Raw genomic sequence first — 23,806 nt, forward strand, 5'->3', positions numbered from 1 at the left:
AACTTGCATAATCTATTTTGCTAGTTTCCTGCCTGATGAGTCTTTTTTTATTTTTCTCATTTTTTTTTTTTTTTAAAGCTGTGTATATAATGCAGCATATTGAAGTATTTTTCCTCTTGAATCAATTCACTAATTAATTGCTAGCCTACATGTACTAGTATTAGTATGTACTTAATTTTTAAAAAAATACCTTAACATATAATGTTGCATGAAAATGCTTTACTTAAACAAATAACTTTGTTGTATCCTCATCATCCACAGGTCTAGATAATGGCTTGATGTTTAGCTGCAACGAATGTAATTTTCATACTGTGAAAGAAGATAACTACTTGGCACATTTGGGAGAGCACAAACTGGGCACATTTCCTGCCAACAAGAAGTTGAAGAAATTGCAGGACGAGGTAACATTAAAAGAGAACGATTTTCAATGTTGCTTCTGCATGGCAGATGTCATCTTGCACCAAAGCATAAATCAGAAATACTTTACTGTTGTCTAATTATTGTTGTATGAGTCATACCACATACCTTAATAGTAATAAAAAATGAATACAGAAAGCAGAAATGCATAAATGAGAAGGCAGAGATCAAAATGATTCAGGATCTGCAGGGATGTGGAATGAGGTATATATTAACAAAGAGAATTAGCCAACTTGTGTAGAATTATATTATTATTGTTGTTCTGCTATACGTTACTTGTACTTGAAAAGGCTACAAGTGAATGTAACACAACTGCAAGAAAGGCCACTACTTCTTCAACTGTGCGAAGCAAATGCTCCTGATGTACTACTTTGTGCTTAGCATTTGGGCTGGTACACTAGTAACTGTCTAATTATGGCAGTCATTACCATATATTATCTAGAACAATGTTTTGGTGGAACTAAATTAGAAAAAAAGTCCTGTAGCCCTTTTCTGCGTCCTTCTCGAAGCTCCGTGTACAATAAAATTTCATGTAGGAACCTAAAACGTTATACTACCCTTGGGTCTATGGAATGACCAATTTATCCAAACGAAGTAGATAACATCACGTCTTACATACCCCAATTGAAGGATCTTGCGATTCTTACACACACACACACACACACACACACACGAGCATTTATGCTTTGATACTATTTGCAGCTAAAACTAAAAATGAATATAGATTGTGTGCCATATTCACAGCCTTAAAACAAGGCTCATTAACTTAAAAGTAGAATACAGTATACTTCCTTGTCAAGGACTGAAAGTAGGTTTTGGTATTTTGATCTAATGGTCTTCAACAAGTTGACTGTAGCCATGAAAGAAATTAGGGATGCATGAAATTCAAGGAATTCAAGGTAGAATTAAAAATGTGACCCTTTGTTACTCTGTCCACAAAGCTTCTCAATATTTAGATTTGAGGATGGAATACTCCAGTATTAATCATAAATGTGCCTCCAGTCTAGGTACATAAGTGCTTGAAAATTATTCACAAAAGAGCTGCTGATTCTGCAGCTATGTTGGTAACTATTCTGCTTTCTTGATCATCTTTAATGACTATCCCTATAATTTAGCTGTCACCAGTTCTTCGTGTCTTAAGACTAACTGAGCATTAAAAATGACCAGTGAAAATGCACTGTAGATGACACTTACCAAACCTCATTACAAACTTTATATGTACAGGCAGTGCTTCTGTCGCATGTCAGTCAATGTATACGAAATGCAATTTACAATTGATTATGTCAGTGATGCACATTTCTATCGGGAATTGCATTAATTTCTAGGTTGTCTACCATTTAACCCTCACAAGAACAACAAAAAGAGTCCTATATTTAGATAAATTCATGCTTTGCAACTTTTTGTCACACTTATGGCATAATAAGAGCACTGAATTTGTCTCATAAAAAATCCCTATTTCAGATAAAAAAGTTGACTGCCATACCCCCTCCAACTGCCCACATACAGTCTACTAACATTATTGTGTGAACACCTTCACATTTATTGTGAAGCAATTTTGTCTGTCACCGAAAGTGTCTGAGTTATTCTGTGTTATGCCTTACCTTACACTATTCGTTAGTGCTCATTGCAGTATTGAGGTTGGGTGAATGGCAGGAGATATGTACAGAAAATGGAAGTCACACTCTTGGAAAACTAGCTACTTATAGTGCAGGATGATATTATATCAGGGGAATATAAGTACATTTTCTTTGTTCATAGTGCAACATCCAAATTGAGCCCAATTGAGATATCTGTTCACAGTTGAGAGTTTGGGAATGCAAAACAACTAACAACATTGCTCAAATACTTCACGAAAGAATCTGCATCACAAGAGGTCTGTGTCCTTAGATTTAATAAGTGTCATGTAAGGTGTAATGCTCTAGATGTTCTTAATGGCTTCTTAAATACTGTAACAACTTGAAATTGATAAATAAACAATGTTGTGACTATTCAGTTACGTGGGGTATTACTCAATTTATCTTTTGCTCACATCCAGAGAAATATACCTGTCTTTCCATTGTACACTGCCAGCATAATTATTTCAATTTGCATTATAAAATGAAAGAAGAAAGTTTAGAATTTGACACCCCATTGTCAAGAAGGTATGGTCATTAGAGTCAGAGCACAAGTTCAGATCTTAGATTCTGAAAGGAAGTCGGACGTGTTCTTTTCAAAGGAAGCATTCTGGCATTTACCTTAAGCAATGTAGGAAAACTTAAATCTTGATGACTTAATGCCTACAGCCAACTTGCTGAACATCATTAGACAGGAATACAAATCATGCTCTCAATCTTTGACAATGAAGCATAGCTAATGTTGTTGTTGTTGTTGTCTCCATGCTATGCTGTCCTGTGCAAGCCTCTTCATCTCTGAGTAACTACTGCAACCTACATCTTGGGAAACTGGTTACTGTATTCATCTCTTGGCCTCCCTCTACAGTTTTTACCCCACCCCCTGTGCTTCCCTCCAGTACTAAATTGGTGATCCCTTGAATGTGCCCTACCAATTGATCTCTTCTTCTAGTCAGGTTGTGACACAAATTTCTTTTTTTCCCCAATTTAGTCCAGTACCTCACCATTAGTTACATGATCTACCCATCTAATCTTCAACATTCTTTTGTAGCAACACAGTTCAAAACCTTCTATTCGCTTCTTGTCTAAACTATTTATCATTCATGTTTCACTTCCATACGTGGCTGGACTCCATGCAAATACTTTCAGAGAAGAATTCCTGACACTTAAAACTACACTTGATGTTAACAAATTTATCCTCTTTGGAAACGCTTTTCTTGCCATTGCCAGTCTACATTTTATATCCTATAATCTTTGACCATTTATGATTTAATTCAACTACAGTCCATTATCCTTGTTTTGCTTTTGTTGGTGTTCATCTTTATCCTCCTCTCAAGCCACTGTCCATACCATTCAGCTGTTCTTCCTAGTCCTTTGGTGTCTCTGACAGAATTACAATGTCAACCGCAAACCTCAATGTTTTTATTTCTTTTCCCTGGACTTTAATTCCTATTCCAATTTTTTCTTTGTTTCCTTTGCTGATTACTCAATATACAGATTGAATAATATTGGGGATAGGATACAACCCCGTCTCACTCACTTCTCAACCACTGCATCCCTTTCGTAGCCTGCAGCTCTTGTAGCTGCTATTTGGTTTCTGTAAAAATTGTAGATAACCTGTCACTTCCTTACCCATGTTTCCTTTAGAATTTGAAAAAGATTATTCTAGTCAACATTTTCTAAAGCTTTCTCTAAGTCTGTAAATGCTATAAATGTAGATTTGCCTTTCCTTAACCTATCTTCTGTGAGAAGTGGTAGGATCAGTATTTCCTCAGTGTTCCTACATTTCTCTGGAAATCAAACTGATCTTCAAGGCCAGCTTCTACCAGTTTCTACATACTTCTGTAAAGAATTCATGTTAGCTCTTTGCAGCTGTGAATTATTAAATTGATAGTTTGGTACTTGTTTCTCCTGTCTCATACATCCTGCCCACCAGATGGAAGAGTTTTGTCATCACTGGCTGTCCCAAGGCTATCAGTAGTTCTAACAGAATGTTGTCTGCTCCTGGGGCCTTGTTTTGACTTAAGTCTTTCAGTGCTTTGTCAAATTCTTCATGCAGTATCTTATCTCCCTTCTCATCTTCATCTACGTCCTCTTCCATTTCCACAATATTGCCCTCAAGTACGTCTCCCTCGTATAGACCCTCTGTATACTCCTTCCACCTTTCTGGTTTCCATTCCTTCCAGTATGTCCAGGTCTCTTACAATATACAACCTTCTTTCAACATTCTTAAACCAAGCGTTGGCTGTGATTAAATTAAGCTCTGTGCAAAATTCTACCAGGTGGCTTGCTCTTTCATTCCTTTCCCCCAGCCCACATTCACCTATTATTTTTCCTTCTCTTCCATTTCCTATTATTGAAGTCCAGTTCCCCATGACTATTAAATTTTCCATCTCCCTTAAAATCTGATTAATTTTTTTTATCTCCTCATACATTTCTTCAATCTCTTTACCATCTGCGGAGCTAGTTGGCAAATAAACCAGTACTACTGTGGTGGGTGTGGGCTTCATGTCTGTCTTGACTACACTAATCTGTTCACTATGCTATTCATAGTCGCTTATGCACATTCCTATTTTTTTATCCATTATTGAACCTACTCCTGCATTACCCCTATTTTGTCTTGTATTTATAACCCTGTATTCACCTGAACAGAAGTCCTGTTCCTCCTGCTACCAAAGTTCATTAACTCCCACTGTATCTAACTTTAATCTATCCATTTCCATTTTTAACCTACCTGCCTGATTAAGGGATCTGACATTCCATGCTCCAATCTGTGGGCCGCCAGTTTTGTTTCTCCTGTTAATGACATCCTCCTGAGTAATCCCCATCTGGACATCTGAATGGGAGCTATTTTGCCTCTGGAATATTTTACCCAAGATGATGTCATTTAACCATGCAGTAGAGCTGCATGCCACCGGGGAAAATTTATGGTTGTCATTCCCTCTTGCTTTCAGCTGTTCTCAGTACCAGCATGGCAAGGCCATTTTGGTTTATATTAGAAGGCCAGATCAGTTAAATCATCCAGACAGTTGCCCCTGCAACTACTGAAAAGGCTACTGCTCCTCTTCAGGAACCATACGCTTGTCTTGTATTAAGATTGTGAATATAACACATTATCTGCATGCAGTTTTTATGCTGTTCTCCTGAAAATGGATTCACTGTACCACCTCCCTCAATATCAAAATAAATTCAACATTTCAAAAACAATAACATGATGTTAATGTTGGAGGAAAGTTCTTGTAGAATATAACTCACCAAGAAGAAGAAGTGTTGAGTTGTCAGACACACACACACAAGCTGGCGCTATACAGGGACATAGGCGTGTGAACGTGTGTGTGTGTGTGTGTGTGTGTGTGTGTGTTTATTTTACTCCAGCTTGACAAAGGATAACTCCGAAAGCTAGCAGGTTTTCCTTCTTTTGTGTGTGCCTGTTGACAACTTACTGCTTCTGTTTTTTGGTGGGTGATTTTATATTAGTATCTTGTATGAGAAGTACAGGTTCCTGGAACCACCTACACCTGAGAGACAAAATAGCATACCAAATTTTTCCACAAATTATTATTCTTGTCCCTTACTGAACATTATTTTACTTTTATTTCCCCTTTTTTCAGGATAGTGGAGGATTTAATTTCGATATGCCATTTGAATCAGATTACGTTGCACACCTAGTTGAGCCCTTACTTGTGGACAGCAATGGGATGCGGCAACGTCTTCCAGAACTGAGTGTTCATGCTGCAGAGACTATTTCAGATGTAAGTATTCTTTGTGTGTACTTTTAAACATGAAAATATTTTCTTTAATAATGACAGCAGGCGTTCTTTACTAACAACGCTAGTGAGTAGCCAATATTATAACACAGTCGTTTCAATCATAGTGTATAGTTGACATATCAGTCACTAAGTTCAAAATAACTTTTCCACTGTTGAATTAAAAAGGTAATGTGGAGGAATTATCATTGTGGAAGGAAGTGTTGACGTGAGTGAATACATCTCGTGAAATGTTTTCTGTTCACCCAGATTCAGTTTCACCCAGGACGGGAAAATGAACAAATCATGGGGGACTTCCAAGAACCTCGAGAGCTGAAGTTTAGTGTATTGCAACAAGCAGCCCCCTGAAGATACAAGCTAACATCATATTCCTGACTTGACAACTAAAGGATTCTAATAGTAAACTGTTCAGCATGTCACTTAATTCACTGTTACTTTTAACTGATCCTGTCCTAAGCAGTGAATAGATGAGCAAATTCCTTATCCTTTGACTTGCATTTTTTGAACTAGTCTTTAGAGTCCTCTTGCTTCTGTTGTTTTTCTTGTTGTTGTTATTACAAGACATTATTGTATGCATAAAAATGTTTAAGTCACACATATGATAGAGATATAAAGAAGTTGACACCGAGTCTCCACAAAATGTAAGATTTATTTTTTGTGATCAAGAATTAAAAATGTCAATGGAAAAAGTAGTCTGTACCATGTAACAAGAGAGAGAAATATAATAATAATAATTATTATGGTGCTCAGCTGGACAGAGAAATGTAAGGTAATTTGTGTGAACTATGTCACTTGGGCATCTGGATATTGAAAATGATGTACAAAGTTTATAACAATGCATATAAGACAATGGACAGCACCATATGTCATAAAGATGTGAGAAGCTGTGTATGGAGAAGATCCTTTACACTTAATTCTCAGGGGTATTTATTCCTCTTTAGCATCTCTCTTGTCATGTATGTTGAATGGTTCACATTTCATTATCTTTTTGCAAATTTTGTATAACTTGTTTTTGTTATTTCTTGCACAAAGAAGGAGATCTTTGGCTACAAATCCCAGATTCAGTGTCAGCTTTCATAATCACAGTGTAGACCAATCTACAATTTACTTTTCCAGTACACTGTTTCCATTGCTAAACATTCTGCAACGTGCTTTGCAGTGGGTAATATTCACCTCTAAATCCATTTTTTGTGCCTGTCCTTTGAAACTCTGTTTCCTTTGCTCTGTAAACAAATACTTACTTTGTTCATATTTTGCAACAAAGGATATGATTGCTAGATGTTCTGCAACTTGGATTCATTGTTGGGTATTACCCACGGAGTATTTGCATTTGAAACAAGTCTCTGTATATTAATGTTACATTATTTTTTAAACTATGTTTTCTAATTTTTTTGTGTGCGTAAGAAGCTAATTGCAAGTATCTTCTCTAAAGACTTGGAAACGTTGGGAACAGAATCTAAACTTGCATTAAAAATATACAATATTTTGAAATAGCTACCTAATTTATTTAATTTGTTATTTCTCATAATATGTTTCTTGCGGCCAATATGATCTTCTGTTAATGTACATAATTGTACAAGTTATGTAAGTATGGTAAATGTTGTTACATTCATTTTTCAATTCACTTTTTTTCATATGAGACTGACATTTATTTTAAGGGGTTTAATATTACATTATTTTTATAGGTTGCAATTAAAATATAATTTTGTATTCTTCATTTAGAAGAAGTACACATAATGTATATTAATTGTTTAAACTATTTTGTTTTTGTACAATGGTTGTAAACAATGCAGAAATTACAATGCCAAAATCTATTTATTTTTCTGTATTTGCGTTACAAATTAAAAGTGACCATATATAAATAATGTATGTTTCTTACATTCCATCCATACATTGAGGTAACATTATTGGAAGTGTACAATGGTTTCGATTTGAAGCATTTTCCACTAAATAAATTAATAGTAATCATGACATTAATTATTAAATGAATGTCCATGGAATGTTATTGTTTTAAAGGACTGTGATACCACTACGTTTGTATATAGCTATGTAATCTTTAGTATGTCCTATTTCCTTAAATGTTTGTAATTTCCATCCAACATCTTGAAAGTCTTTATCAAAAGGTGCTGGTTTTGAATGTCTCCCACTACCAATTGTTGGACCAATGATAATGAGCCACCCACCTTCATACACCTTCAAATAATCATAAAAGGCCGTGTTGTTATTAAAATAACAGAAGAGGAGTGCGTGTTCCTTGGGAAGTTTTGTCAGTTCATCATCATCTTTTACAAATCTCAGGGGGATGAATGTGGGCGGTGCATATGGAGATTCCCACCATGCACGGTCTACTTCAACTCCTATTACAGCCAAACCTGGCAAAAGAAAAATTTTAAGGTCCCATTTTTATCTAACACTATAACATAACATCATTCTCTTCACCTGTAGCATTGGTGATTAACCACTCCAGTAGTCCAGTTCCACAGCCTACACTCACTATCAGAGGAATGTTTTCATCTTTCATTGTTTTTCCTATGAATAATAAATCCTCTTCTGTTGGCTGCACCCACAACAGATGTCTGAAGCATGAAGTACATTCCCCATGATCCACATTCAACAGTGAGAGAATATTTCTCCAGTCTCCTGGAAAAAGATGACACTTTAGTTGTGGAAGAGTATTACAATGCATGATACCTCAACTGCATCCAGAATATAACAAATACAAAGGTTGCAACCTGATACGCAGATTTGTATGAACTAAATGTAATAACATCAGTAATCGTTGTAAAGAAATGCGCCCATCTTCTTTCTTTTGTACTGTACTGTTTTTCACCAGCACTACTTAAAATGTACAGTCTTATTTCATAAGTGAATCCACAGCTCTCTCTATCTATCTATCCCACTTTCTCTCTCTCTCTCTCTCTCTCTCTCTCTCACACACACACACACACACACACACACACACACACACACACACACACACTGTTTGGTAGGTAATGTTTGGAATAATAAATCACAGCAGAGGGAAATTTTGTGACCATTCAATGTTTATTCTGCCAATGCTATTCTGTGTTACACCTTTAGTCTCACCAGCAGTAATCTCAACGGGGAGAACATTTTTTTCTTTATTTCATGTAATGTGTTAACTGCTATGTATGAACAGGCTTTGAGAGAATTACCCTTGATCTCTAGTTTCACAATTTGTGTAACCATGACAGTTTAAAAACACATTTGACGTTAAAATAATTGGAAATTTCTATGGTAAAGTTACCTCAGAAACAGAGAAACTTTGCCAATATGCTAAAATCTGTGGAAACTCTAAAAACTGCAAAGGAAAAGATATTTAAACTATGTAAAATTTGTGTTCAAAGATGTGAAACAAGATCTCTTTTGCCATTGAAATGAAAGGACTTGTTTGAAGCTCTCTGCTCACTCATTACAGCTTTTTTAATATAAGCACTTAATTCTTTTCAGTGGTTCTAAGTGGAATATTACATCTTTTAGCTGCTTTCCGCTGATCATTTCCCTACTAACCATTGCAGAGACAGCAGGTCACAGAGTAATACCATCATGGTTTTGATACTTGTGGACTCCCAGCCTGGTCCAATGTGCACCTTAGAATTTTAAAAACATGTAAAACAAAACAAAATATATAAGATATGATGAAGGAAAGTGTGTGAAAAGTTGAGAAATTCTGGAATGGCAAAGTTGTCCTACTTCCACCAAACTTGCTGGTACAATTTAACCAAATTATATTAATGCATCACAATACTTACATCTAAATGTGATTTGAAAGACAATTACATGCTCTGCTAAGCAAGTCAAATAGTTTATACTCAAATACGAAAGAATGAGCATGGCAAGACAATTTTATAGGGGGGAAAATCCTTCTCTTGGTAGAAGCAAAACACCAAAAAACAATTGTAAACATGTGTCAGTATTGAAAATATGCATAATGGCCATTGTTAAATGTCTTCTTTGTATGATGCAAACACTGGTGTCTCTATTGGTTAGTTCAGGAACTTCGCAAAGTGCCAAATGCAACAGTTTTCAAAAGTGGCAAGGTTGTCACAGTCAACCATACATTTTCCATTTTGTTTGTGGTTTCACTGCGTACTCAGCAACTCCTCTTGTCACAAAAACACTACTACTTTATACCTGTGGTTAAGGGAAAGATTTTTAAATTCCATTTTACACTAAATGAAAATAGACAGTGTGACAATTGTGTATTTTAAGCCTTGTGTAATCAAGTTGTATGATTCATATAAAGCAATAGTGAAATTTAAAATTTGTTAAAGACAAGTCTGGACAATGTACCTGTGTCTTCCACAGTGGGCACATGGCAGTATTGCTCTCTATCATGTGCTCGATTTGTAACTATGTAAAGTTCTGTATTATAGAACTGACTGTTGATTAGAATATACATATTAATATTATCCTTTTTAACACTTGCCATTACAAATTTAAAACTGTTACAATGTACCTTTCAGTATTATTGTGTTGGTATTTGTTAATAAAACTGTACATTATGTTGATTCTTTATTTCATTTCCTGGAAGTGACACCACAATCATATTCTGAATAGTGGAAGAGGGACTGCTTTTTCTTCGTATGTGGTCTCCACAGGACGCCAGGCTGTTAGTTAATAAGTCTTTGGTGTGGAGAGGGAAATATAAGTGCCATTTTGAATTGGCAAAACCTCATCTAACTTTGTCCCCATGCACGTGCACATTACATCAGCCTTTTCTAAATGACATTCTACTGTTCACTGCCTCTTCTGTTTGATGAGTCTATGTTCATGTAGATATTACAATATTTCATTAATTGGTATATTGAGGAAAGGTAGAAGTGAGTGATAGTATAATGAACCACAGCTGCAAACAGTATAGAGTAATTTAGCAAGAGCATGTAATCAGCCAGCTACTGTACTTTAAACTGTAAATTCCAGTGATTCTGACGATGCTCATGTAATATTATAGAACAAAAATGGTCAATAATACTTGCTGAGTGCAACTTATAGCTAGCCTGAAAAACTTAGAATAGGGTAAGTTTTGAGTGTCTTTAGTTTCATAGGCAAAGAGTGTACACAATAGCTTCATATTTAAAAATGAAGAGCTTACAGATTATATTTTACTCCTCTGGTATTTATGGTGTTTTGTCAAAAACTGGCATTCTGAACCCTTGGCAGTGTGCAAAATACGGGTTGACTTTTACAGAGGGGAGAACAGCAACCATCCACTTTGTATAATGCTATTTACTTAGCACTGTTACTGGTTTTCACAGGTTCATCTTCAGATGGCTCGTTCAAGTTAAAACACATTTTACATTAGCTTTCACATTTTGTTTTCATCATTTAGGAAAACAAATAGGGAAAGCTAATGTAAAATGTATCGTAATGTGATCGGGTCGTTTAAAGATGAACTTGTCAGGTTGAAACCAGTAATGGCACTATTTAAATAAATAAATAGCATTATACGAAGTGGTTGGTTGCTGTTATCCTCCACACCCTATATCTGGTATTTATTATTACAAACCAGTTTCCAGCTTCTAGGCCACCATAACATCAGTAACAGAAAACACAATTATTTTTGTATTTTTTGTGCCTAAATATGAAACTATGCAAGCACGAAGCAGCAGGAGATTCCATCAGTTCATTCAGCTTTCAGACTCACCCTCTTCATCTGAACATGTATGCCAGAATGCACACTTGTAAAGCTGCGCTACCCCCCACCCCCATGCACACACAGTTACATGTGTGGGCGAACTTAAGTGTTATAAAAGCTTTTTTTTCTTACTTTCTAACTACATGTTCACCTCAGCAAGGACATTACTGATTTTGTGCCTTATCTTTGTCCTACCCAAGCTAGCACTCGGTCTCAAATGGCCTTGTTGTTGACAGTACATTAAAACCTAATCTTCCTTCTTCTCTACTGTATGCATATCTGAACCATGGTAACATATTTTTGTGGCACAATTAATCCTTTTTGAACTTCATTAATAGACATGACATGTTTATAGTGTCATATGTTTGTAAGAACTCTGTAAACAAGCAGGGAAAAAGTACAAACAAATCCAGAGCATTTAGCATGACTGGAGGGACATGAATTGCTTTCTTGCATAAACATTTCTTTAATTGTTATTGTCTCCAGTTTTAAGGCTGATTTGATACAGATGTCCATGCTGGTTTATCCTGTGTAAGCCACTTCATCTGTGCTTGACTATTGCAACACACATCCATTTGAATGTTATTTGGTCTCAGTGAGCAATTTTTAGCACCCCACCCCCCTCCCTCCACCACACACACAATTTTCTCCATTACACAACTGACAATTCCTTCATGCTGATACCTTCTTTTGGTCATGTGCCACAAATATCTTTCCTCTCCAATCTGATTCAGTACCTACTCATTTGTTATTTGATACACTCATCTAATCTCCTGAATTTTTCTGTAGCACTTTCAAAAGTTTTGTTGTCTTCTTGTCTATACTGTTTACCATTCACATTTCACTTCCATACAAGGCTGCACTCCAGAGAAGTACCTTCAGAAAATACTTAGGAAGATTTAAACTTAAATATTTAGTGCTAACAAATTATCCCTTTTTCATAAATAATTTTCATGAAATATCTAGTTTTAGTTTTATACACTTTCTACTCTGCCCGTCACCAGTTATTTGGCTGATAGCAAATATTGTTGATATTCATTTTTACCTGTTTATCAACTGATCTTCCCAGTCCTTTGTCATCTCTGAAAGAAACACAGTGTCATCAAAAAAGCCCAAAACTTTTATTTCATGTCACTGAATTTCGATTTCTTTTTCAAATTTTGCTTGGTTTCCTTCACAGCTTGCTCAATGTATATAGTGAATAACATTGAGAATATGCTACAACCTTGAATGAAATTTTCACTTTACAGTGAAGTGTGCATTGATATGACACTTTCTGACAGATTAGAACTGTGTACTGGACCAAGACTCGAACTCAGAACCCTTGCCTTCCGCGGGTAAGTGCTTTGCTGACGGAGCTACCCAAGCATGAGTCATGACCCATCATAACAGCTTTACTTTCACCAGTACCTCATCTCCTGCCTTCTGAACTTCACAGAAGTGAAACTTGCAAGACTAACACCCCTGAAAGAAAGGATATTGCAAGGACATGGATTAGCTGCCTGGGTAATATTTCCAGAATGAACTTTACGCTCTGCAGTGGAATGTGCGGTGATATGAAACTCTGGCAAACTAAAACTGTGTGCCACACCTAGACTCAAACTCAGGACCTTTGCCTTTTTCGTGCAAGTGCTGTACCTACTTAGCTACCCAAGCACAACCCACAACCTGTCCTCACAGGTTTACTTCTGCCAGTACCTCATCTGCTACTTTAGAAACTTCACAGAAGCTCTCCCGCGAAACTTGCAAGACTAGCACTCCTGGATGAAAGGATATTGTGGAGACATGGCTTAGCCATGGCTGGGAGTACATTTGCAGAATGAAATTTTCGCTCTGCAATTGATAGTCTGCTGATATGAAACAGACTAGCAAATTAATATTGTGTGCCGGATCAAGACTCAAATACAGGACCTTTGCCTTTCAGTAGAAATTGCTGTACTGACTGAGCATTTGCTTGCAAAAGGGACACAGATTTAATCTGACTTTGGCACAGAAAGGGGTAAATTATGCTGCCACAAAAGTCTTTGGGCACCTACCAAACAGCATCAAAAGCCTGACAGATAGCCAACTAACATTTAAAAATAAATTAAAAGAATTTCTAGATGACAACTCCTTCTACTCATTGGCTGAATTTTTAGATATAAACTAAGTAAAAAAAAAAAAACTTGATCATTAGTGTCATGCAATATTTTGTGTAATGTAATTTCTTGTACAGACATCTTTTATTAACCTGACACGTTCCACATCATTACGAAGTGTCGTATTCATGATCTATGGAACAAGTATTAATCTAATCTAATCTAATCTGCCAGGAAGTTTCAGACTACAACACTGTCTGGCTCCCTTCTCAACTACTACTTCAGTTTTATTTCTTTCAAATCATGTAACTGCCCCCTCTGTTTTATCCTCGGTACTAGTACCTTAAGAATTTCAAACCGAGTGTTCCACGCAACATTGTCAAAAGCTTTCTTCATATCTCCAAATGCTATAAATGCCTTTCTTTAATATACACCTCACATGTTCCTACATTTCTCTAGAACCTTAACTGATCTTCCCCAAGTCCAGCTCGTATCAATCTTTCGATTTATCTGTAAATAAAGGGTATCGGTAATTTGAAGCCAATACTTCTTAAACTTTTTGTTCAGTAGTATTCACTCCTAGAAGCATCTGAAGTCAGGGTATTTCTCCTGTCTCAAATACATTGCATACCAGGTGGAATAATTTTGTCATGCTATTTTCCCTGAAGGAGATCAATAATTTTCTCCAAGAGCGTTGTTTTGACTTCAGTCTTTCGTTTGCTCTGTCAAATTTGTCTCATCGTCATCTACTTCCAATTTCTTTACCATAATATTCTCTTCAAGTTCGTAGCCCTTCCACTTTTGTGCCTTCTATTCTTTGTGTCGTTCTGGATGGGTGTCTGAGATCTTCATGGGTCACATAACAGCTTTCCTTCCGAGCCACCCAGGATCTTAAACCTTTCATCTGATTCAGCTTCACTGATATCTTTATGATTTAGACCAATGGCTAGGACACTATATCCTCACTGCTCCACAACCTTGATAAATTTTATGTTGCTTTTCTAGTTCTCTCCAACTCAGTGTGATACCTTACTGAATATTGAACTATAGCTCTCTAATGGCTACATAAAATCCTACCAAACACCAACAGTATCTCCACTTCCATAGCAGCCATTGCTTACTAAATTTTCTCCTGTACAATGTAATCACCCATGGATGTTGCATCTGCAGTGATGAGCAATCACTTGTCCAGTATACTGAAGGCCTTTGCCAACAAGCACTGTCTTTCAGACCTAGTCCATGAACAGATCTCAGATGCCATATACACACATGCACCTAATTCTCCAGCCTTCCCCCATTGACCAGATGCAGAGGAACATCCCCCTTATTACCGAATAAAATTCCAGTCTGGGACAGCTTAGCCCCATCCTCCACCCGGGCATTGAATAGTTTTCATGATGTCCATCCCAAAATTCTTCTAACCTCTCTCTCAGTCCATCTATCAAAAGTACACGTTCTGGTGCATTTTTGTGCTACACCCACTCCAAACACTTTGCCACATAGGTCATATTCCTGTGCAAGACCCAAGTGCAAAATCCTGTCTCAGGCATTTGCTTAGAACGTTGTATTCCAGTACCATCACAGGGATATCTTATTCCATTAGAGGTAGAGCCACCTATGAGAGCCGGTATGGCATTTATCCACCCCGTTGCAATTTGTGTGCAGCCTTGAAATGTGGGCATGACCACCAACCTACTACTGTCCTCCCGAGTGAATGTCCACTGTTTAGCAACCAATGGCATTGTGTGCAACTGAACCTGCTTCACAAACTGTGCCATCTATGGTAGTGTGAATGAGAATTGTCAATACAATATGTCCTTCAGTCCTGCAAGTGCCATATAATCAATCTCTGCTAGACTGTATCCTCATGCCTGCCTGACACTACCTCCCCCAACCTGTCCCCCATTCACCAGCCACTTCTCTGTAGTTCAGTATGGGACAAAGGAAAAGGACTAGTGAGGTGAAAGAAATGGGAAGAGTTACAGAAAACCCAGAATCCTGGATAAGGTGAGACTTACTGGACAGAATGATAAGGAGAGACACAGGTCTGGCTGACTTTTCCATAACACTCCCCATTTCCTAAATCACACCTTTTCCTTCATTCTTTTTCCTGTCCCTTCAACCCGTCTACCAGGAGAAGGAGCCATTAGCTCCAAAACCTTGTGCATTTCTACATATTTTTATATGTTTTTTCCTGTTGTTATTTGGTGAGTAGATTTTTTGTGTGTGTGTGTGTGTGGCGAATATATTTTGTTTGTTTGTCCGTCAGCTCCAAGGAAGGATGTTATCTGAAAGCTTTACTACAAATTTGGCCATGTCTCCATGCCTGGCCACAAATGAACACCTCAGTTGTATCTTCCTATATTTGCAGGCTGTAAGCATCCATATTTGTATGATTTACACTAGCAAACAAAAGCCCCTATGCATACAAATCTAATGGACTCCTATATCTGACAGTGTATCACTTCACATGTTGCTTTCCATTATTCTGGATTCCACTGAGGATGTGCTGGGCTCCTCAATAATTAGCAACAAGAATTTTGTTCTGTGATCTTTGCACAATGGAACTTGGATGAAATCCATATTTCTGCATACAGAGAGAAAGCCAGTGACTGTAATTCCTAACAAATTTTGGCAATTCGATGTCAACAAGTACTGAAATCGTCGACAAGCCATATTTACTCAGGTTTTCTGGCTTCAGAAGGAAAGGGAAGAAGCCTAGGGTTTAATACTCCATTGACAATGAGGTCATTGAAGACATGGTTTCCCTGTTTGAGGTTGTAGTTTTATACCTTCCCGGTATTTCCACTCCATATCTATATCAGCCACTGCCATACTTCGTATCTTAAATTGCAAGGCTGAAGTGAAACAAAAAGGAAAATTTAATGTCTAACATCCTGTTGAGGACAAGATCATTTTAAACATTGCCTGAACTGATGAACACTGATAATTGCACTTTTCAGCCACGCATTGACCACTGCTGCTAGTAAAAATTTATTGTGCTGAAGTGGTCTGATACAGATGTGGTTAATTCAATCACTGTCATGGATGGCTGGATAAATGAACTAATGAAATGTTTGAATATACAAACATTATTTATTAGTCAAATATTACACACACAGAAAACACACGTGAACAGTGATGTGGAATAAAACGGACTGAAATCAAAGAACATAGTCACATCAGTTTTGATGACAAAGGCGATTTTTGGTGGTCAGTAGTCACCACATAGGTATGCTTTAGCTTTCATATGTAACATTCTTTCATTAAAAGGGTGTAAGTTACTAATGCTAAGTTTATTTATTTTGGTACTTCTATACCAGATAAAGTACTCTGTGTAGACCGAGGTTTATGTGGTAAGACGAACCACAGACAGAATGAAACAAGAACAGGAAAAAAAAGACTGACTGTAGGACGTAGCCACTAGGTAGCGAATGTGACATAGATAAGTAAGACTGTTTGTTCGGGTGCAACCAATGTGGTCTACATTATGATTTTATTTTCTAATAAAGAAGAAAATGATTGTAACTACAGCAATAGTTGTAGAATGTTGACAGTCCCTGTTAACAACAAGTAAAAGTCAATAATCTTCAGTTGAAACAAAAAAACATGAAAATCAAGTTATGATTGTAATGGCAATTAAGTACAAGCAGAAAAAGTTTTGGAATAAATATTCTGTGGTTTTCCTTTGGGGATTATGAGAGTAAATCAACAAATATTCACAAGAGATATAAAAATGTATGAATATTACAAATGCTTCAAATAACAATTTGTTTTGTTCTATTCCTGTATTTTCCACATACTTGATCCATGTGTGCAGTGTGTTAGAGAGTATACAACAACATAAGAGTGATAGAGCCATCTTTTCAGCTGTATCAGTTTCATGGTGAGAGATACAATGGTTATGGCAACTAAACACACACAGAGTATGACAGCTAAACACACAGTGCTTAAAGAGAATAATTGTTTGACCATGATATAAAGCAGATAAAAATTGAAAGAGAGAGAAGCAATAAGAAAGAGCACAGTAACTATGACTGGAATGGAAATCTGTGGAACTACAGAATGAGCTGCAAAATATGAGCAACTGAGTACACTGATATGTTATCATTCTACTACTGCATTTGTTCTCTCTAGCAGTAATACTTTAACAATCATCACATCTAACCAGAATCCAAAAGCATTGCCCATAATAATCAGAATGAAAGAATGTTTTATAACCTTCTGTAGATAATATAATTATATTACGAATGGAAATGGTCATTACTACAACCTTAGATATTTTGTTTCTTACCATTTTTATAACTGTGCACTAATTGTTCCCTATGATTTTGTTGCCTGGGACAGAGCATTTGACTGTGATGTGCCTACTGTTGATTAGGTTAGGGAAGCCAGTAGTTGCCACATCAAGTGGAACTTCTTGTCCCAGTAACCTTGTAGTATTTTTAGAACTGGCCAGAGTTAAATTATTTTTACATGAAGTGTGAAGCTGTTACATAGATATCAGTACACTAAATACATAGCTTAAAGGACAAAACTTTTAAATGAAATGGCAAATATTTGTACATGTAAGATGACTTTATAAAAAATAAACATTTTATCATGATTAACACTAAAATTTCAGAACCTATGAAACACATCAGATTATTTTTTGTTAATAATAAATCATGTAAGTTTATTTCATTAATGATAAACATCTCTATGTGCATTTTGTCCTCTGAACAAGTTTAATTCCAGTTTATGTACCAAATGATGTCTTGATAACTATTTTATATGCAACTATAAGGACAGCACAAAGTAAACTAACAAAAACAATATTGCTCTATAATTACTTCCACAACTCATGTTGTGGAAGATAGGTCGAGATAAAATGAGGAATATTCTGTTCTGATTCCTGATAATTTTCATAGAAGCCTTACCATGCATTTGTTACTCCTTTTATACTGAAGAATCAGAAGCTTTAACAGAACACTCACATAGATGAAAGCTGTCAGAACCTTCCTTTTGTTCTTTGGAAGCCATAAATATTTCCTATCTAGTTTCCAATCTCAGTATGACATACTACTTTAAACTGTTATTAAATTTCACTTCAAACTGAGATGTAAATTTCCTATGTTGTAGATCTTAGCTGTTAAACTGAAGGCTAGGTGAGCTTATTAATTGTATATTCAGCCTCAAGTTCTGAATTCCTTTCTTTTCTTCAATCAGGAAGGACACAACAACAAATGTTCCTCTTTATTTATTTGTTTATTGCACAGACAACATTCTACAGGTTTTAATTTGTCATTGCACTATTGTAATATTTATTGTTTATTAATATTATATTGAAGGTAAAACTGGTGGATTCTATATCACCACTTCATCATAAACAGCAATTTGACATCAACTGCTGGATAAAGGCCTCTTCTAGATTTTTTCCTTAACTACTGACTCCATATAAAAGCATTCCTGTATGTTTTATAACTTCATGTACCCAATTTCTGCTGGGTTGTTTTCTTGATCTTTTCATATGTATTGTAATCTGTAAAAGAATTCCTTGATCCACCTTCCCAGTCATTTGGCTACATGTCTCACTCACTTCATTTTCATTTTCATGATGGTCATAATCACGTCTTCCATTCCAGTGACCCCTTTGTTTGTTTTCCTGTGTCTTCTAGCACTTCCTAGCATGTATCTCACTGAACACCCCTCTTTTTTTAAAATAGGTTTTGCATTACAAGTCTATTTTCATTGCCATAAATCACAACTGGCAATAAGCACCGATTGTAAAATCGCCGTTTAAGGTACATGACAGAAGCTCGGTTATGAAAACAATATTTAGTTTACCACACACAGTCCAGACCATTTTTACTCTTGTATTTATTGGTTTTGATCTCTATTCAGTCTTTGTTTCTAACCACCCTAAACATGAAATCTCATAAACTTGTTCAATAACTATTGTGAATAATTAATTACTTTCTTTTCAACACATACATTATAATTCTTTTAGTATTGTTATAAACTGATTTTAGTCCTATCTCCAAACTTGATCTTTATGTTCTTCATTTCACTGTTTAAGTTTATCTGCAGTGATACTGTAGATATAACTACCTGTAGCTGTATTGAATTATGTAATTCAGTTTCAACTATATGCATATCCTTTAATATGATTCATTAAAATTAGAAATACTGAAAGTAAATCACTACCTCTTTTATTTTTGTTTTCAGTTCAATAATTCATCCATATTGTCAGAAAATGAAAACTGGCTAAGTAGGAATGGCTAGAGAGCAAATACAAAGCTGTAGAGGCATGTATAACTAGGGGAAAAAGAGATACCGCCTGTAGGAAGATTAAGAAATCTTTGGAAAAAAAGAGAAGCTGCTGTATGAATATCAATAGCTCACATGGCAAGACAATACCAAGGAAAGACAGGAAAGCTGGAATGTGGAAAGACCATATTAGAGAGACTTTACAAGAGAAATGGACTTCTGGACAGTATAGTTGAAAAGGAAGAGGAAGTAGATGAAGATGAGATGGGAGATATGATACTATGTGAAGAATTTGTCACAGTAGTGAAATATCTAAATGGAAATAAGTTACCTGCAATAGACTACGTTCCCTCAGAGTTACTGAGGTACCTGGTGTGCAAGATATGTAAGTTGGGCAAAATATCCTGAGACTTCAAGAAGAATGTAATAATTCTAATTAGAAAGAAAGAAGGTGTAAATATTACCAAAGTATCAGTTTAATATTGTATGGTTGCAAAATACTGACACAAATTCCTTACAGGATTCCTGGGCAGACATGACCGCTGTGACTTAGGTAATAGTAGACACTCACTTTCCAGCACAACTATGGAAACAGACATTGTATCACTGCAGCATACCTGGTGGCGATGCTCCACACAGACGCACCCACAGTGGGTGCTATTCATCATTGCGCATTTTAATGGGACACCCCTACAGTTACAAGTGGATACAGGCACAGCAGCATTGCTTATTAATACTAAAATTGTCTGCACCTCAGCTCCCCTCCATCGTCAACTGTCTTGCATCATCTTGCCAGTTATAACAGACAACAAACCCCACTCCTGGACAGTTTATGGCAAAACAGCACACAAGGTGGTGCTCTACCCATTGACTTCCCTTGTGGTGGACAATGGTTTTATGGAAAATCTGTTTAGCCTGCACGCTTTTACGACATTTGGGTTCGTGGTCGCAGATTGGGTTAACCTATTTTCCGACCTTGTGCCAATCAGAAGTTGGATGAATTTTACAAGAAGTTTTTGTGGACATTTTTCCTACTGCGTTTGGCATGGCCACAAATTTTATGGCGCATGTTATTCTTAGGCCATCTGCACACGTGTTGACTCACACTCATCGTAGACGCAACTCGTTCTCATCTCAATTTGATCCCCATTCGAATGCCCGTGTAAGTGAATGGGTAGCCACCAATAGGTCAACTTGCAGTCATGTTGTATTTGTCTTGAAGTCATGAACACATTCATCTCTGGTGTCCTGCAGTTCACGGGAAAGTTCGAGCATATTGCAGATCCTGAAGGTAATTTACCTTGTATTTACCCATAAATGTTTTGTATTTCGAGAGCACAGAATACTTTAGAGCCCAATAAATCTATGTGCAATAAATGAAATTAGCTTTTAAGAAATAAATACATACATAATATATGATATGAACAGGCAAATGGACAAATTTTAAACTGTGTTCTTCAGAATTAACAAGCAGTAGTTTCACAGACTATGTGCCAACGAAGTCAGATCCCACGGTGGATAACAGCGATTTAACAATTACTTTCAAGGTTCTCTACAGATTGCTTAAGAACTGCGGAACAATAGGGTTAATAACAATACAAATGAACAACTTTTCTAGTTGTTCGGATTCATGGGAGGAGTGGAGAAACATTGAGAGCTATTGGGTTACACCCTCCAAGAATTTTCAAGCAGGGATTTTTGGTTACGGCATGGAATGAGTTTGCCAAAGAAATAAACTTGTCAAGTATTCATATTCAATTTTATTTTCACTGTGTACTTATTCCACAGCTCTGTGCATTACTGAATACAAATAAAGATTATTGTTTTAAATTGTGGACAATTCCAGTCAAATTTCCATATCTTGATGAAATGATCCACACTGGCTGTAAAATACTGTTATTAAAAGTCACGACCATGTAAAAAAAATAATAAAGAAAAAATTTACAAAGAATTCTTAACAATGGTCTGAAGAATAAATGGATACTGAAAAATAGTGTCATGCAGCACTACTTGAAGATTACTCAGAGGCTCTTTTTAACAAGTAATGGCGAAAAGCTAACTGCCTTAGAGCCACTCCACATCATTCAGGTTCTATGTACATATGCCCCCATAACACTTTGTGTCTTTCCTTTCTTCCACAGCAGTGTCTGGTCTATTTGGATGACACTATAGTGTTTTCAAGTAGTATGGAGCAACATAGACAGCGGTTAAGGGAAGTCTTTATGAGGTTAAGAGCAGTTCATTTGATGTTGAGCCCAGAGAAGTGTCATTTTGCATTAGAAGAAGTAAAATATCTGGGTCATATTATCAACAAGGATGAAGTGCAAACAGATCCGCAGTTGGTACAGGCTGTAAGGGATTTTCAGGGACAGAAAAAAGTTAAGGTAGTGCAGTCATTCATCGGAATTAGCAATTTATATCGGAAGTTCATGAAGAGTTTTGCAGATTTAGCACAGCCATTGCCGCGGTTGTTACAGAAGGGTGTGAAATTTGAGGGGACAGGATAGTGTCAGAAAGCGTTTGACAAATTGAAAGAAGTGTTAACATAAAGTCTGGTTGGGGTTGGGGTTGAAGGATTCGTCCACTAGACTCGCTAGATGGGCTGTGAGGTTTAGTGAATTCGACTACGAGGTGGTGCACAAGTTGGGAAGAAGCACGGTAAAGCAGATGCACTAAGTAGGAAGATGGCAAAAGTAGAAGTCATAGGCTGTGACCTAGCAGTATGGCAAGAATTACAGGATGCAGACAACGATTGTAAATTGTATTGGACACGGCCACAATTTAATATGTACAATGGTCTTCTATGCAGGGAAACGAAGTTAGGGCCAAGGGTAATAGTGCCAGTGAAGTTGAGGGATGAGGTTTTAAAGGAAGCACATGATCACATGTTATCTGGTCATGGAAGGTGTAGAGCAATGAATAGGAGAGTGACAGAGAGGTATTGATGGAGAGGTAGGAAAGTAAATGTGGATCACTATGTCAAAAATTGTATAACATGTGCGCAGACAGCAGATTCGAGCCAGAAACAGATACAGCTACAACGATTACCGGAAACAACATGTCCATTCTCCATGCTGGGGATCAATGTCTTAGGACCTTTCAGGTGAACATCATCGGGGAACAGATTAATTCTGACAATAATAGACCATTTTTTGAGGTATGAGGAGATAGTGGCTATGCCAAATCAACAGCCAGCAATGGTCGTGCAAGCTTTAGTAAACAACTGGATTTTGAATTTTGGTTTTACCGGAGACAATAATTACTGACCAAGGGACCAACTTCATGTTGGATTTAATGAAGGAACTGTGTAAATTGTTGAATGTAAAGAAGTTGAGGACGAGTATGTTGCATCCTCAGGCCAACAGAAGGACAGAATGGGTGCACAGAACAAGATACTGATTTTTTATGTGGATTCTCATCGCCATCAATGGGACAAGTATTTGAAGCATATTGTATGTGCATACAATGCAAAAGTCCATGCAAATACCGGTTTGTCTCCATATGAGGTAGTATACAGGCAAAAAATGCCATCACCATTTGATTTGGTGAGGCTACAGAAAGGAAGGACCGGTGAATCTGTATGTGAATTTGCAAGGACAAGTCAGGATGTTTGGAAATGTGTACAAAAGGTTAATATGAAGGCTTTGGAAAGACAGGAAGATGCAGTAAAGCGGCAAGGAAGTTTACTGCAATATAGAGTGGGGCAATGGATAATGTTGTACAGCCCCTATATGCAAAAAGGGAAAACAAAGAAGTTCCTCATGAGGTATCAAGGGCCATATCAAGTTGTTGAGACCACATTTGCCGTTAATGTTAAGCTTCAGCTGTCAACTAGAACAATGCTAGTACACATTGGGCAGTTACGGCCATTTAAGGGTTGCCCGGATGTGATTCTAGGCATGTCACAGGAAGGAAAGAGGAAGAAAGAGAGAGTGAAGAGAGGTGCTAAGCACAGAGAAAACCAGGAAGATAGAGTACAGCATGAAGTACCGTATGCTATGCGATCCAGAAAGTAGTAGAGTGTTT

The 23,806-nt window shown here is 36.8% G+C and overlaps 2 protein-coding genes across 2 annotated transcripts in view; one reads left to right on the top strand and one right to left on the bottom strand.

Annotated features, from left to right (window-relative positions):
- LOC126279023 (uncharacterized) overlaps positions 1 to 10,326 on the top strand; it is a 118,010-nt gene extending 107,684 nt beyond the window's left edge. Inside the window, exons 9-11 of the mRNA XM_049979413.1 lie at positions 262 to 401; positions 5,639 to 5,779; positions 6,044 to 10,326. Of these exons, the coding sequence (XP_049835370.1) occupies positions 262 to 401; positions 5,639 to 5,779; positions 6,044 to 6,142 (380 nt within the window). The 3' untranslated portion in view covers positions 6,143 to 10,326. The remainder of the gene's footprint in view (positions 1 to 261; positions 402 to 5,638; positions 5,780 to 6,043) is intronic.
- Positions 7,591 to 17,961, bottom strand: LOC126279026 (uncharacterized). Its single transcript, XM_049979417.1, has 3 exons — positions 17,826 to 17,961; positions 8,234 to 8,434; positions 7,591 to 8,166 (listed from the first exon to the last, which is right to left on the bottom strand). Exons 1-3 carry the CDS (start codon positions 17,881 to 17,883, stop codon positions 7,805 to 7,807), a joined length of 621 nt encoding a protein of 206 aa, XP_049835374.1. The 5' UTR covers positions 17,884 to 17,961; the 3' UTR covers positions 7,591 to 7,804.
- Positions 17,962 to 23,806: the final 5,845 nt, after the last annotated feature.

This window comes from Schistocerca gregaria, chromosome 6 (genome assembly GCF_023897955.1).
Source record: "Schistocerca gregaria isolate iqSchGreg1 chromosome 6, iqSchGreg1.2, whole genome shotgun sequence".
In the NCBI taxonomy this organism is placed as follows: Eukaryota; Metazoa; Arthropoda; class Insecta; order Orthoptera; family Acrididae; genus Schistocerca; species Schistocerca gregaria.